General features: G+C 41.6%; 1 protein-coding gene across 4 annotated transcripts in view; it reads right to left on the minus strand.

Moving 5' to 3' along the window:
- Nucleotides 1-7,967: 7,967 nt before the first annotated feature.
- Vcan (versican) overlaps nt 7,968-16,459 on the minus strand; it is a 105,317-nt gene continuing 96,825 nt past the window's right edge. For all 4 annotated transcript variants that reach the window (XM_033767827.1, XM_033767828.1, XM_033767822.1 and 1 more), the window contains 3 exons: nt 9,361-9,505; nt 8,428-8,610; nt 7,968-8,281 (listed from right to left, as the gene is read on the minus strand). In XM_033767827.1, coding sequence (XP_033623718.1) covers nt 8,154-8,281; nt 8,428-8,610; nt 9,361-9,505 — 456 coding nt within the window. In that variant the 3' untranslated portion in view covers nt 7,968-8,153. The remainder of the gene's footprint in view (nt 8,282-8,427; nt 8,611-9,360; nt 9,506-16,459) is intronic.

A 16,459-nucleotide genomic window follows, 5' to 3' on the forward strand; every position in this document is an offset into this window, starting at 1 on the left:
CAGATAAAAATGTTTAAAATATGCCTTAGAGTAAAGGCCTAATCTAAAAGATACAACATCTTTGTAAAAGACAGAACAGCATCTACTTTTTAATGCACAGCGGCCCACCTTCTACTTTTTCCATCTCATTCCAAGAACGGCCTTGGTATTAACCTTGTGTAACCCAAAGACCCCCAGATTCCAGATAGCATCTCCAAAAGCAAAGAGGATAATTCTTCTGTCCAGAGAAACAAAATCTGTTGGCAGGTTTAAAATGAAAATCTCATTTCCCTTCCTGTCCTACTCTCTCATGTGTAGAAATAATGTTTCAAAAATATGGGGTTTAGTCTCAGAGAAACGTTGTTAGGCACATATTATGGCTTGTGTGTAGATGTCCCCTCAAAGCCTCAGGTGGTCATAAGTGGCTTTTTCAGAGGTGGCTGAAACTAGAGTGATGCTGGGGATTAAAAGCCTGTGATTACTAAGCCACTGCCCTAATCCCAGTAGTCTGGATAAGATAAAAGGGGCAGAAAGACGCTCTTAAGCTCCCTGTTACTTTTGCAACCCTGTGGGCACCATGAACTGTTTTTCCTCTGCCACATACCACTCTGCCTTAGAGCCAGCCAATTATGGACTGAAACTTCTACAAACTAAATAAAGCCTCTCTCCTTTAACTTTTGGTGTTAGGTATTTTGTCCCAGCAACAAGAGAAAAGTAACTAACCACATATATAATTTTCGCTACTCTGGTCTTTGCTCCTGATTATAAAGCGAATGTTAAAACCTAAACTGGATTGTGACCTCAAGCCAAGGACTGTCACCTTTTATTTTGGAAGTTTACACCTGAACACAGTCTGAGGACCCACTGGTTAGGTCTGTGGTCATGGTTATGTGTTATGCATCACTGTAGCAGAAAAAGGGATGGCAGTTGCTACAATCACATGGTTAGTGTTTAGTGCTTGTAACAAAAAAGAGAAGGCAGAACCACATAAAGGCGCAAAATAAGGTGCTATGGGGGAAACCCAAGAAGGGCAGCGTGGAGCCTTCCAGACTGTATAGTAGCTGGCACACTCATCCTGTGACTGACACAAAACACTTCAGCAGTCACTCTGGCAGTCGGGAATCCAACAAGAAACAAATGCACATCAGACCGGGTAACTTTAATAAAGAGACTATTGACAAATGTTAGCAGTTTAAGAAAATCCCACTTTCCAGGGCAGTACCCCCAGCCAGCCACAGTGGGTATCGTCCCAACCTCCAAGGTCAAGCAAGGAGGAAGGGCAGCGAGGTTATCTGGAGAACGCTGCCCTGCCAGAGCTGATGACTTTACCACAGGGACACTGCCTACCCCAGCAATCCTACGGACTCAGGAGGGAGGCAAGGACCCCCTAGATGGCACTGTTCTCTGCTGCCTGGATTTCCTGCAATGCTCCCCATGCTTGAACCCAACAGGAACAGTCTTTGGGACACAAAGCAGGAGGAGTAGATATTGCACCTGGAAAAGGGAGGGCAAGCCGACTTCACCCTTGTCAACTAGCATTTCTGATCTTCTGATTCTCCCTCCTATGCTACTACTACCAGGGGAGTCTGACTCGTGGTCAGAGCTGTAAACAGGGGGAAAAAAACAAAAAAAACCTGATCTAATTAAAGGAAAAACTTTTTTAAAAAAGATATCCATCTGCTCAAGGCTTCTAAATCAATCCCTTCCCTTCTTAAGCAGATAGTATCTAAAATCAACCCTTGATAGCATTTTAGAGAATGTTAGACTGGATATGTAGGGAAGTCTACAGATGTGAAATTACATCTTATTGTGAAGCCAATAAATTCCAAAGAAGTCTGGGCCGGGGAACCCTAAATCTGATCTGCCCACTTTGAAGAATCATCTTCAGTGGCTTGAAAGATGACTTCAAAAGTGTTGCATCTGGAGACATTAAGGTTCTATGAGATTAAAAAGAGAGACATGAAGGTATATAAGAAACATTTGGAAGTAAAATTAGCAGAACTGGGTGATTGATTGAACACAGGCATGAAGTTAGAAGAACCCTTGGGATCCTAACTTAAAGAAACGTGTATAGATCCTGCTATGCAGTTTGTTTGTCCCCTCTTAAACTTCTGTTGACATTTAACTGCTGTTGCAAATTAGGATCAAATGAGCTCTTGAGAAGGGAGGCTGCCTGATGGGCTTTCTGGCTTTACAATCCTATCCACAAGGCAGCAGCTCTGTGTCTCGCTACACTGTCTTCACCCTGTGTGTCCAGCAGAAAAGCCTGACGAGATCCTGAGAGGTGCTAGTAGCTTTGGATGTCCACCTTCAGAGCAGTGAGTGTGTGCTAGCAAACCACAATTCTTTAGAATTTAGCCAATGTGAAGTTTTCAGTTATCACAACAAATAATGAGACAGTGGATGTGGACGGAGGAAAATAATTGTTCAATTTGAAGCAGAGCAAAATGGGCCTATGAAATCCAGCCAGCGGGACACAGAAGTGCCCAGGGCGTAGGGGGGAGGTAAAGCTGTGAGTGTGACAGAAATTGGGCAAAGAAGGGGAGCAGATCAGAGGCGGCTGTGACAACATTTGGGGAATGACATCTCTTTCCACGTGGACGCCGTCTTGCTCATCAGACCGCGGACTGGACAAGAACAGAGCGCGGGCCACTCCTCCTTTTAGGTGTACTTGTCGATCCAGCGCGGTCCCAAACCACCATCGAGGCTTGGGGCGTGTTCCTGAACGGAGGGGTTCGGTCTGGGTAACGAAGCCGGGAGGTGATCGCATCAAATCACGCCAGTCTCCTAATGAGACCTCTTTCAGAGCTCGCCTAGGAATCAGAAGTTCCATCTCCTGACTGATCCCCGGCTCCTTCACTCAGTTTCTAGAGTCATCTTAATCCCTACATTTTCACTTTTTCCGGGTCTTTAAGAAATGAGTATTTTTAATCATAGGGCTTTGCCCAGTTTTTCCCGTAATGAGAACCAAACCTTGAACACCGGAGACTAGTTTGCCACTTCATGGAAAAATGAAAGGAATTTGAACACCAGCGACCACATGAACCGAACCTCCTGTGCAGTTTGGGTCTTAGGGTGCACTAGGGTGGGATGTAAAAGTTCTGAATGAGCAAGAAAATTAAAAATGACTGATTCTGACAACAGTGCAATAAATTTTTTTCTAGTCAGGTTTATAAAAAATTTTAAGGAAAACTTCAGCGTGACATCAACTGAGAAGTAATTAAAATACAATTTGATAGCTTACTATGTGACTTCTGGCAATAAATCAGAAAGAGGCTTACAAATTGAGTAGCATTGCATAATGTAACTATCATCTATAGCTGCTTGTTTATGCAAATAAGTCTGCCAAGTGTTTATGTCTATAAAAACAGGAGTGGAACGTGATAATCCATGCCACATTCTACTTTTAAGTAATATGTATCCAAGCAAAAGTCACTAACTAGAAAAAACAACTCTGTTCAGATCACTGAGATGTATTTCTACTAAAGTTTTATGATTTACTTTCAAATTTTACAATGACTTTCTCTTGTTTTGATCTATTGTGCATCAGTAAATTACAGTGAAACTCAGTTGAAGAAATTGTTAACTCCTGGTTTATGTTCGTAAAAAATTAATTTGCAAATTGAAAGTAGATTATGATTTATAATTTGAGAGTTTAATCAAAACAACACTTTCAAATGTATCCATGTTTAATATTCAGAAAATAGCCCATGAGAAGGATGAAAAAAACGAGCCCAAAGGTGAGAAAATTACAAAATTTCTGACTGCCAAAAAGAAAATTTTTCTTCAGCCGGGCGTGGTGGTGCACGCCTGTAATCCCAGCACTCGGGAGGCTTTCAGGAGGCTCACTGTGAGTTCAAGACCAGCCTGGGCTACACAGGGAGTTCCAGAGCAGTACGAACTACATAGTGAGACCCTGTCTCAAAAAACCAAATAAATAAATAAATAAAATAGAGAAATTTTTTCTTCAAATATTCCTTAAAAGGGTAATAGTATGCACATATGAAACACTACGTCGAAATTATGTCAAATATTTTTTAAAGCATGACGTGATATCCCTTGGAATGGTAATGCTTGAAATAGGCCCCCAAACAACATCATTTGTAATTGTTTATGGTGAAAATATTTTTGGTTGATAAAATCTTTGAGGAACCTCATTTTAAAATTTTATTTTAAAGCACCATCAAAAATCATAGAGGAGGTAACTGCCTAAGGCAGTAAACGTTCAATCCTTGGCAAGGATCGTGTGACGGACCCAGACAGAACTCTGAATAAAATTCCAATTAAAACTCAGACTATGCTTATTCTGTAAATACCTCAACAAAAGCCATTATTGTTCTATTTTGGCATTTTCTCCTTCTTGTTCAGCTGGGATCCAAACATGCAGAAACAATTAATAATGAGAAAAGATTGTATTGTCCCAAATGACTCACCCAGGGACCTTTCTAATCTTTCTGTTTAGACCGGTTTCAGAAATGAATTGTTTGGGTGAATTACTTTGGTTTGTTCAGCAAATGAAAGTTTCAGTACAGAAAAAAGAAAAATGCACAAATATTAGTGCTCACGTGCCATGGTGGGCCTTTTACTTTAGAAACCATTTCTCTGCATTTCTAAAATCAGGGAGAATAAGAAACACATTAAAAATAGACATTGAGCCAGGTGTGGTGGCTCACACCTGTAGTCCCAACACTAAGGAGCCTGAGCAGGGGGCTTACCTCAAGTTTGAAGCCAACCTGGCCTACACAGTGAGTTCAACCCAAGCCTGAACTACCTAGTGAGACTCTGCAAAAAAAAAAAAAAAGGAATAAAAAAGAAAAATACACACTGAGTCTACATGACAATATCTTTTATGAAGAACATATTTTCTCTTTTCTTGGGAAACAGTCATGAGCAAAATCAGCTATGAACATTTTTATAGTAGTCTGTTTCATTTTTTTTCTATCAATTCCCCAGCCTCTTCAGCTCATCGTGTGGGATGTATGATTTCTGAGCAAACAGACTACAGGGTAAAAGAGTTGCTGCTCTCTTATACTGAAAACTCACTTATGGTCAACAAAGTTCTACTTACTGTCACATTAAAATGCTGTGTCCCTCCCCGTGCAATCCCTCTTCCATTTCAGCTACGCTGCATGCCCTCCTCTCTTCCCCCCATGCAGAGAAGCGCCTGGTGACACTGAGCAGCCCAATTCTCCTTCAGCGCCTCACTTTGGCCGGTACTCTGAGTATCCCACAGAGTATTCCACTGTGAGCACCCACACCGATAATTTGTTATTAATCTAACAAAAGTATATCTCTACAAGTAATCCAAATTCTTGTATACTTCCTCAGGTTCCTTTTGTTTAACATAAATAAAAGACATGACAGATTGCACACTGAGAGAAGTGGCTCAGAAAAGGAGCGTGATTCTTCCCCTCTATTCATGCACAACAACCTGTGTGGCTTTGAGACACCAAGAAAGAAGCCACAAAACAGTTCAGGCCAACTTTTTGCTCTATGATATCTTCTACGCAACTATGGAGTGTATAACAGGTCTGTTCTTCCAGATCACCAATAAAGGTATTGAATAAATTAAGCTCTCACATAATTCCCAGAGGATGTATTCAGTATAAAAACGTTCTTGTGGGCAGCGATCCACCTAGCTCATTCACTGCTAAATCTTGAGTCTACCTGTGCCTGACACATAGAAAGTACCCAATAAAGAGTGACAAACAGAAAATAGAGGAATGAGTGGATAGATGGATGAGAACTTGACAGTTTCACATCTCCTGTCAAGTATTCAGATATGATTGTCTAGTCAGTAAGTTGACCTCCTAAATGCATACCAATCAGGAACATATTTTATGACAACACCATGCAAGGTCTTGAAATTACCAGGTTCTACTAGACACCGACTATGTAACGTTACAACAAATAGCTCAAGCTCTCTGAACGTGACCTTCACAGGCCCGAGATAATGTACATAAGACATTTGGCCTGGTTCACAGGAAATGGTCTGTAACGTGAGCAGCAACTTTGCATATTTCAGACTTCATTCAGATGTGACCTCAATACCGAGTAGGGAGATGAAAACATTACCAAGAGCTACCGTCTCGGTTTCCGCAGGTACACAGATACTCTCTTTACTGCCACGAGATCATTTCATCCAAGCCAGCGGCTCGTTTTCTGTGATGGAATCAGATCACGAAAATGTCGGTGCATATTAAGGTTCTACGATGTAAATAACCAGACAAGTCACAGTGGAGTAAAAGAAGGATTTTAGGTTTCTTTGGTGAAACAAAAGCAGATATAAAAAGTTACAAAGATTTTAGATTTTCATTCACAAAAAAAAAAATCATTCACATTTTACACTATACACGTTACCATATAAATACACGAGAGTATTATGTGCACTGAAATGAAAAGGGAAAAATAAAATCCTAGAAAGTTGACGCAGTGTCTGCATGTGTGCTACAACTCCTAAGGGCGGATACATTTGGTGCGGGCACCAAAGGGGCTGCTCCAGAACGCTGTGGACGAATGTGAACTACATCTCTCCTCTCTGGGGCAAAGGAGTTTCATGAGAGTGCATGTAGGGTCGACCTGTCTGCTGTCTGTCTGGCTTTCTTTCTCTTTTTTTAAACCAAATGTAAATTGTGAACTGATCCATAAACGCACAGGAGTCATCCATAACTACGGGTTCCCTGTGATGTTTCCGTACCCGTGAACACTGTAAGGTTTAGCTCAGGTCAAACATCTGTTGCTTCAGGCGTGTATGGTTCCCATGCGTATTTGATTATGTGGTGTCTGCTGTTCTTTCTGCTACAGAGAACAATTCAGTCATCTCCAGCAGCTTCCTTATTCAACAGCAGGGAGAAAACAGAGTGGGAAGAGTTGAGGGGAAATTTCCACACACGCACTCCGACTCACAGGAGGAAATGCTGGGCTAGCCCGACACAGAAACCTTGCTGAGAATGTCCGAACGCCCCTCGCCAAAGGCTACACACTCTCCCATTCTTTCCATCAATAAGCACTTGATGTACTCTATCCGTTACATTACTGAATCAAGGACAAAGTACCTACATTATAGAGTCCCAAACTGTGTGAGGAAAGCAGAAGGCTAACACTGGAAAATGACTAGCGTACTCTATCCATTTTCAGGACTTGGGGAAAATAACATCCAATAAATTAAATCAGTATGGCTTACTTCATTTATTTATGTATGCTTCACAGCTGCAGCATTCATACATGAACATTCAAAACTTTATAAAAGATTAAAATGGTTATATATACAAAAATTTCTTTTTTCTTTCTTTTTTTTTTTTTGCATGTGTGTTGTTTTAACAATCCCCCTCCCTCCAGAGCCCTGGGTCTCCATCCAATGACAATGTCTTGATCCTCGGGTCACCTTGTCAGAGTTAGTGTTATGAATGCCATTAGAAAGTAAACCTGGCTGAGTTAATAATTAGCACTCTGTCCCCTAAAAAAACAAATGCTCCCGGTCATAGAAAAGTCCTCTGTTCAGGCCTTCCATGTAAGCTGAAGGAAAAGGATTGCAGCAGAGAATTGCACGTTGGAGTCGGTTCCTCAGGGTCACTAGGCAGGCTTCAGCATCGCGTGGAAGCTCATGGCTCACATGGCCCAGTTGTGCGGCCACCACCAGGACTGTGCCTGCTACCTGTGCAGGGAAAACTGTCCTCCATCTTGCTGCCAGTCAAGGGCAAGCGAAACCATTTCCAAGCCAAACAAACAACACCAAAGCAGCCAAACCAATGATTAAAGACCTTGAAGGCGCCATAATCATCATTAAATATGCCCGAACTCAGTGTGACTTTTTATTTTATATACAGGAGTAAAATCAACATTAAATCATCTTATTTACATGGCCGTGGGTGCTGAAATTGAGCTTTTAAATAGTACAGTAGGCTGGTAGACGTTACCAAATGATCTGTGCCGGGGGCCAAGAGAAAACCAAAGAAATGAGATCGGCTGGAAATGCTTCCTTTCTGCCCTTGTTTTCCTTCATTTCGTTTGCTTTCCTTTTGGAAGCCAATACTTTCACTTAAGATGTTTCGGGCACACGGTGGTCCACAAATCGCAACCAATGGATAATGAATGCTTCTCAAGGTGGTAGGAAAGGCACAGGAAGTTAGGACTTTGGCTGAAGTGATGAAAACCTATGTTTGCCATTAGAGGGTTCAACGCCTGGACTCCTGCCACCTCCGGCTCCAACGGTGCTCATGTTTGGATGTGTTTACCGAACTGTCCTTTGCTGCCGAGGAGTTTTTAAAGTATTTCTTAGAATAAGTCCTTTGATATGCAGATGCTACATGGAAGGAAAGAAAGAAAGAAAAAAAAAACACAACAACATTACTTGCTCCATACCCTAAACTCTGACACCAAAGCCGAAAAATGAGGGTGGCTAGTAGTTGTTACGGCACGGCTGTCCATTCTCTCTAAAGGACCACTTACGGTTCATGCAGGTAATTTTAGGCATGGCCCATCTTCCATTCCCTAGGCACCGGATAGTTGGAAGGTGGCGTTGAATGAAACCATCTTTGCAATGATATCTAATCAAGGAGTTGATTTCATAACGAGGTTTCATCTTTCCAAACGTCTTGGCATTTTCTACAACAGGAGGCTGGCCGCAAGCCACTAGGAGAAAGCAGATTGGGTTATTTCCAAATAATATAGCCATTTCAATTAATGTTTTCCCTCCCTCCCTCTCTCTCTCTCTCTCTCTCTCTCTCTCTCTCTCTCTCTCTCTCTCACACACACACACACACACACACTCACACAAAACATGTGGCTATATTGAACTTCATTGCTCGACTAATCAGCATTTATCCACTCTCCTATCAGGGGACACTTGGACTACAGGCAATGTATTTGCTCTTGTAAACAGTATTGCCATGAATATCCTTCAAGGTGTTCTTGGGACATGTTTGTGGGATTCCAAGGGCACACACATGTCCAGGAATGAAGTGGCCGAGTCATAGGATAGATGCATTCTCAAATTTACTAGAAAATGCCAAACTGGCACAGAATTCATCATTTATGCTTGAATCTTCCTTAAAATATGCGCAGAGCATGTATCTTTAGTTTTATCATTTTTGCATTCAAAGACAGTGCCAATGGGTTTTCCATGTTGCATTCATTCCTCATCCTCCTTGAGGGAGCAGACATTTCAAACTACTATCAAAACTGGGCTCTCAAATCTTCATGGAATTTCTGTTTGTTTAGAGAATCTACAGGAATTCCAATGCAACACGTGTGTAAAACTCAGCTTTTTAAATTTTGCTTTTCTGCGTAATGTTAACCAAGCATTCTGAGCAAACCCCAATCTCCCCACATGCTCGCTGTGGGGCCGTGAGTGGAGTAAGCCCATGGCGGCCGTGTTCTTACCTGTGCCCTTCTTGCAGGTATAGGTGAGGTGGTAGTTGCATGGAACATCGTTCCATTGGCCATTTTCATGCCAAATGATGACCACACAGTCTTCTCCAGCAGAAAAGAAACTATCTGGCTGGTTGGGTCTCCAGTTCTCATATTGCTGTAGAAGTGGAGAGAGATGAAAACCACTTGATCATCCAAGGAAACAGAAAGGCACCACTGCAATCTGCATGGGAGGACTCGAGAATTTCTGCTGGTGCACAGTGCTGAAATCACTTTCATGTTAAAGACTTTCCAACTCTGAGCAGAAAGTAACTGTGTCTGTATCTCCAAGTCTTCATTTAATAAAGACCTGATCTGCGACAATGAAATATCTTTGAGGAATTTTGGTCTTGTTATCCTAAATACCTAACATACCCTCAATTTAAGAAATCTATCACATATTGGGCATGGGGTCTCACGCCTATAATCCCAGCACTTGGGAGGCTGAGGCAGGAGGATTGCTGTGAGTTCGAGACCAGCCTGGGCTACATAGTGAGTTCCAGATCAGTCTCAACTACACAGTGAGATCCTGTCTCAAAAAAAAAGAAAAGAAATCTATCATATTATTATTGCCTGTAATAATATTAATAGGAGCAAAACTAGAGAAAAAATTCACAATTTCATTCAAATCTATCATGCTTTCTCCCAGAATTTATATGCATATATAATATTTAGTTATGATCATTGTGCAATAAAATTTTTTGCTTTTATCCCACCTTTCCCACTGTCAAATACCTTCCTTTGTCATTTGTCTTAAAACATTTAGATCCCAAAAAAATGTTGTATTTACCTGCTAAACCTATGCTCATCAATTTACATACACTCTATCAGTAATATTTTGTGAAGGGGGTGAAGGAAGGGCACAGACAAGGGGGAAAAATGAGAACCAAAACCTGTCATGTAAAGGTAGAAGATCCCAATGATGAATGTAACTGTACTGTATACCTAAAATGTACCAATAAGCTCAATAAAAGAAAAAAAAGAAATATTTTGCATTAGATGTGCTTTTTATTTGCACCAGACAACTGAGTTGTGCTGTATGACCTAATCTGGAAGTCATCTCCTTTCAGTAGGAACATTTACAAAAGAATTGTTTTCCAAAGTACATCTTCTTACAATATGCTTTACTTCCTTGTGTGCTGTGTCCAGACAGCTGAGAAGGATTTTGTTGCTCTGATGTTCGTGCGATGCTTCCCTCTATCTCATGTTCCAGTGTTACCACTGACCTCCTGCTCTAGACAAGGAGTGTAGAGATAAACAGAAATACCGCCAGACCTCTAGGACAGTGACATCATTCAGCATCAGCAATGGATGAAGACTTTGTCTAGATCCCGCATAGCCGTCCTCTATCACAATCATTTGGCACAACCGGAGAAAACTTAGAATTAGAGATGCTATGCACCCCAGACTGACTGTTTTAAGTTTCTTCCTTTATTACTTTAAAATGCCACCTCCACAGCAATGAATAACTACACGCAAAACACAAGTTCTGCGCCTGTTCAGGAATAACAAATGCAGACTGGATAAAAATAATACTGGACTATAAATAAGAGGCCAGTTTCCTAGACCCAAGGCTTCAGAACTAGAATGTGTTGTGGGCTGCGTCTGTCTGGTGTTTCTCCGCTCAGCTTGAGAGTCCCTTCTCTCCCTGCTGCTTTGCTAAAGGTGGCGTCTCACCCATCTGAGGGCTCCTGGTGAGAAACCCCCTCTCTGGGGTATCAGCTTTCACTTACAACAGTAACATGACTCTCTTGAGGCTAGAGATCTGCCCGTCTCCTTAAACAAAATTTCCAATGAGTCTGGGGTGTGAAATGAGCAATGCAATTTCATTTGTGAAGGACAGAGGCAGAGACAAAATAATCAAAGAGTTAAGGCAGTTTTTCTAAGTTCAAAGCATGTACACAAAATTTCTTCTCTTTACTTACTCCCAACAGCAACATGGCTATTTTATGTCCTTTAAGGGGCATGCTATGCCCAACTCATTTTACTTTTTATTTACCAAAGTTTTTCATTTGGCTACTTGCAGTATTTTCAGTAAAAAATATTACTTTTGCTGTATTAATTTTCAATTCTCTGTACAATGCAAACATAATGAAATATCCCTTTAGCCATAATAGGAGTTCTATGTGCCATCAAGCATGCTAAAATCAATAAAATTATAATTAATACACTGGAGAATGACTATATTCTTCTTCTCAGATAAAATGTGGGAAAAGACCTAAAGCTTGGAAAACTGCTTTTCTCTCCACCTCTTTGCTTAACTTTACTTTAAAGTCCTCCTGAGTCTTTAGGAGACCAGAGGTCCCCACCACGTTAAACAGAGGTCTGAAGAGGGATGGAATTGCAACAGCCCATGAAGTTGCTTTTTGCCAAAGCACAGAACGAAGGGTGACTTTATTCCTCTGGAGAAAAACCTAACTCAGCCACGAGGTGAGTTGGAATCCAAGTCTACAAACATGAGTAGGGTCCCCAGGATACCATCTCCACCACAGTGCTGGGCCTGGGGCTCTCCCGCTGACCGCAAGTGATCTTCGCTCTGAATGGGCTCTCCAATGATTTCTCTGTTGCTCCTGTTTTTCTTTGTTCCTTATTTCCCCTCCCTTGTCATTCCTTGCCCTTTGATCACAAAGACTTTCTGGTTTTGAAACTTTCCTTTCGCAGATAAGCGAAGCAGAGGTGTAAAACTCAAGTTCTGCCTGTTGCTGATGTATAACTAAGATTTTTAAACGGACGAATTAAAGCAGCATATAAATTTTAAAACTAAAGGATAAGAATTCACTAAAAGAAAGAAATCTACATGGAGTATGTGGCCCTTTCCCCAAGGAACATGACCCCCAGGAGTGAGCTCTTTTTTTCTACTCCTGAAGAGCGCCGGGTAGTGTTCAGGAACTGTGCACACCCAGAGAACAGCATAAATTTAAGTGGAGTAATCATACAAATTGCTAACCTGGGTAGATATAGGACTTTGAGGAACATAAGAAGGAATACTAGACTCTGCTTACTATTTTTTCAAGGGAGAAGGATTTCCATTCCTATTCTCCATTTGCTCAACAAAAATAAGCTCCAGACACAGATTAAACTGTTATATATTAAACTAAATCCCCAGAATCTAGCTTATAACAAACTTCCAGGAAATTTCTACTAGAAAATTCTGGCCAGGCATGCTGATACACAGCTGTAACGCCAGAACTCTGGGAAGAAGCAGCAGGGGGACTGAAAAAATTTGAGCCCAGCCTAGGCGACTTGGCAAGATCCCGTCTCAAAATAAAAAATGATAAATAAATGGTCTGGGCTCAGGGCATAACTCAGTGACAAGACCCTGGATTTCATCCTCGGTACAAAAGAGGGAGGGGAGGGGAGAGAAGCAAAGGAGAGGGGAGGATAGAACGGAAGGGAGGGAGGGAAGGAAAAAGGAAGTGAGACACAGAAATGAGACTTGGAGTCTACGTCACTGAAAGGATTCCCAGGGGTTACACTGCCCAAGCCCTGGTAAAAGGTTTAACCGTCTGCGCCAAGAATCAGACTCAGCTTGCAGCAATGATTTAAAACGTGGGTTCCTGCTGTTGCTTGGCAGAGCTTGGGGTAACGGTGCACAGACTTTTTAGCGCCACGGTTTTTGTAGGAGTGCCTGACACCCGCAGGAACAACACGCTATTACCCCACGGGTGACAGCTCCATTGTACAGATTAATCTTGGCCAGGAGATTTTTCCATTCTGTTCTGTATTCTTGACAAACTGACTTAGAGAGGGAAACTCCAGTTTTCTGAGCAACTTTCCTTGTTTCCTCTTTAATTCTTGTACTTAGAGGGGGAAAGAGTATTAAAAATAAAGCTTGGACTTTACGTTCCATAATGTATCTTTTTCCCACTAAAGTTACATATTAGGAAAAAAATCCCTCCTGGGCAAATCAGCCTGGGCTGTAGGAAATACAACAGATCGTCTCTCATACAGAGTGTCTCTTCCATTCAAAAGTACAGACTCTTGGAATGAGCAGAGAAAAACTCACCAACTTCCAGCCAAGAATTTTTTTTTCCATCATGTGAAATAATGAATCAACATTTTAGTTGATCTGTTCTAAATTGACACACTTCTTACACAGGGTGGACAAACTGGGAATTATTCCTAAGGGCCACCATGGGTCAGAGAAACGCATTCTGATGTCTTCGACCAAAAGAAGTGCTAGTCATGGATCCACACGTCTGCGCCGCAGATGTTTGTTTCCACTCCCAACTCAAAGTCCTGAAGCCTCCCAGAGACCACAGGAACTGCACCCCCAGATCTAGATCTCCGGAGAGAGAGAGCCCTAAATTACTGTGCACTTTCACTCACGACACGGGGAAGTATTCAAGATCAAGACATGATGCACGCGCAGTACCACCAAGTCTCCTAGACGAATGAATTACCATGCATCACAAACACACACTAGTGAGAGAAACAGAAAACTCAAGTAGCTGGTATAAAGGACATAAAACTGCCTTCTGTATTAGAAGATAATTAGGCCACATCTAACATGAAACTGCAGGGTGTTATCTATTCCATGATAAAATATTTTTGTTTCCAACTAAGTGATTGTCTCTGTGGTAAAAATGCCAAAAAAAAAAAAAAAAGATGTGCCCTTCGATGAACAGAATACAGTCACTTTTCACATAATGTTTTCTCCTTCTTCAAAATGGGTGCAAATGAGTTAACTGCCAGAATAATAAAATGACTTTCTAAACCTGTACAAGTACTATTTCCCCAGGATGCATCTAATCATTATGTACAAATAATGATGTACTAATAAAAATAAAAATAGCCAGGCATGGTGGTGCACGCCTGTCATCCCAACACTCAGGAGGCTGAGGTAGGAGGAGGATCACTGTGAGTCCGAGACCAGCCTGGGCTACACAGTGAGTTCCAGGTCAGACTCAACTACATAGTGAGATCCTGTCTCAAAAAAACAAAATAAATTAAAAATAAATAAATAAAAATTTCTTGAGGAAAAATTAAAGTATGGTTTATTCACATAAAAGTGTCTCCACGTAGCAGAGGGCTCACAGAGGACCGATCTAAACGTGGGGGAGAAAGCAGACTGATGTTATCTATCAATTTCTACCAAGCTATAAATGCTTGGGTTATTTTGTTCCAAACAGATTTTATTGTCAAAAATAGATCTCTGACTCACATTACTGGACAAGAGGAGACCTGCCCCGCAGGTGTCCTGTGACAGCGACTCCCAGGCTGCCTATTCCAGTGGCCCCCGACAGTGATGGAGACCTCAGGGGCGGGACTGATTCCATCCCTCAGAACGGCTGGAGTGTGACTTCTCTTCCCCTCATCTCTGAAACTCTCCCATTGGATTCAGTCAAGTTCATAGGGCTGGAGTCCCTTCTCAAGAAGTCATTGACATCCGTCCAAGATGGGTCTCTGATGGCATAATGTCTGGGAGGTCCTGATAGTCAGACACCAGATGACTGTCTTACAAAAGGCACCCCCTAGACACAATTAATACCCCAAATCTCAGCAGATAACTAGCATCCCAGCAGATCTTAGACCGATTCATAGCTAACTGACCTTCCCCTTATACAGGGATGGGTAACTGCCTTTTTGCTAAGTTTAGCAAAGCATTTTTTCACATACATGCAAGACTTGGAAATCAGCTAGAAGCTGATTTTTCTCCTTTTCTTAAACAAACAAACAAAAAAAACCAGAAGTTTGCTTGGTTTGAGCATTACTTTCAGCTACAGAAAGAAAACACAGCCATGGGTATTAGTTACATCTGCTAGTCTTTGGGTGACCCAGAGAAAAGCACAGCCAGCTGTGAGGAGACATGGGACCAGCTGAGTAGGCTGGTGCAAGAACAGTCCTCCCACCAGAGAATGGCTGCCTCCTACCCTTCCTCACAACATGCCATGACAGTGTTTCTTCCACCCGGAGACTTTGAATGAAGTCTTTAAAAGAAAATGTTAATTTGTAAATCAAGATCCTGGGGACACAAGGTCAAGGAATTCCTGCCACATTAGAGAATATTGTTTTTAAATCTCTTTTTTCATCATCTTAAAACCAAGAAAATGTACAGCCAGGTGAGGTGGCACATGCCTGTAATCCCAGCACTCTGGGAGGTGGACGCAGAGGACTGAAATATCAAGTTCAGCCTGGGTAACTTAGCAAGACCCTGCCCCCCCCAAAAAAAACCCAAATGACAAATCCATTCCACAGAATCATAAAAAAAAAGTTTTACAGCAACTATTTCTATCAAAACTTGAGCAATAACTAGCCTTGCCTTCAGAATACTCAACACATTTAAAGTTCTTTGAACTGAGATAATTTCTTCATTTGGTCAAATCACTGCAAAGAAAATCAGTGAGTACTGCTTTCCTAAAGAGTCAGTCAACCTGTTTGGAATCTCTTAGTGTCTCTTCCCCTCTGTTGGCTCCTGACTGGTACAACATAAGTTTAAAAAGGAAACAGTACTTTCATAGACATTACATGAAAACTAAACTCCATCTTTCGGGGAGACACATTTAAGATACCCCCTCCGCGCCAGTACTTCTTGGCATTAGAGAAGCACACGTTGGAGATACCTGGGAAGGTTCCTATTCACACAGACCTGTACTGCAGATGAACTCCTGACAAGATACAGTCAAAAAAGCTCAAGAGAGGAAACAGCACCAGATCCCCTCAGATGGGAAAACTGGTGACCCCGGTGCAGATCTAAGAGAAAACTGCTCTAAATGCCAAGAACTTGCATTAGCTATCTCAATATTTATCTATGTTTTCCCAGGTTAGAAGCAGTTGTGTTTTATTCTTCAAAATTCACTATAATTTGGATGGTCTGGGGAGGAGGCCGAGTAGAGACTATATATTAGCACTATTATGATCTGGCTAAGCACATTTTTAAAAAATCACACACTCCTATTGATAAAATCCACTTGACATCACCCAAAAAAGCCATTCTATAACACATTACATGGTTGTTATTGTTGGGAGTAGTTGCTGGACTTCAAACTATAATTTGGATTTTTTTGTTTGTTTGTTTGAACAAACTCAGTGCCCGTTTTACCTACCCTTTCTCACTCCAAACCCCGCTAAT

This window comes from Fukomys damarensis, unplaced genomic scaffold, assembly GCF_012274545.1.
Source record: "Fukomys damarensis isolate Sample0158 unplaced genomic scaffold, DMR_v1.0_HiC HiC_scaffold_3, whole genome shotgun sequence".
NCBI lineage: Eukaryota > Metazoa > Chordata > Mammalia > Rodentia > Bathyergidae > Fukomys > Fukomys damarensis.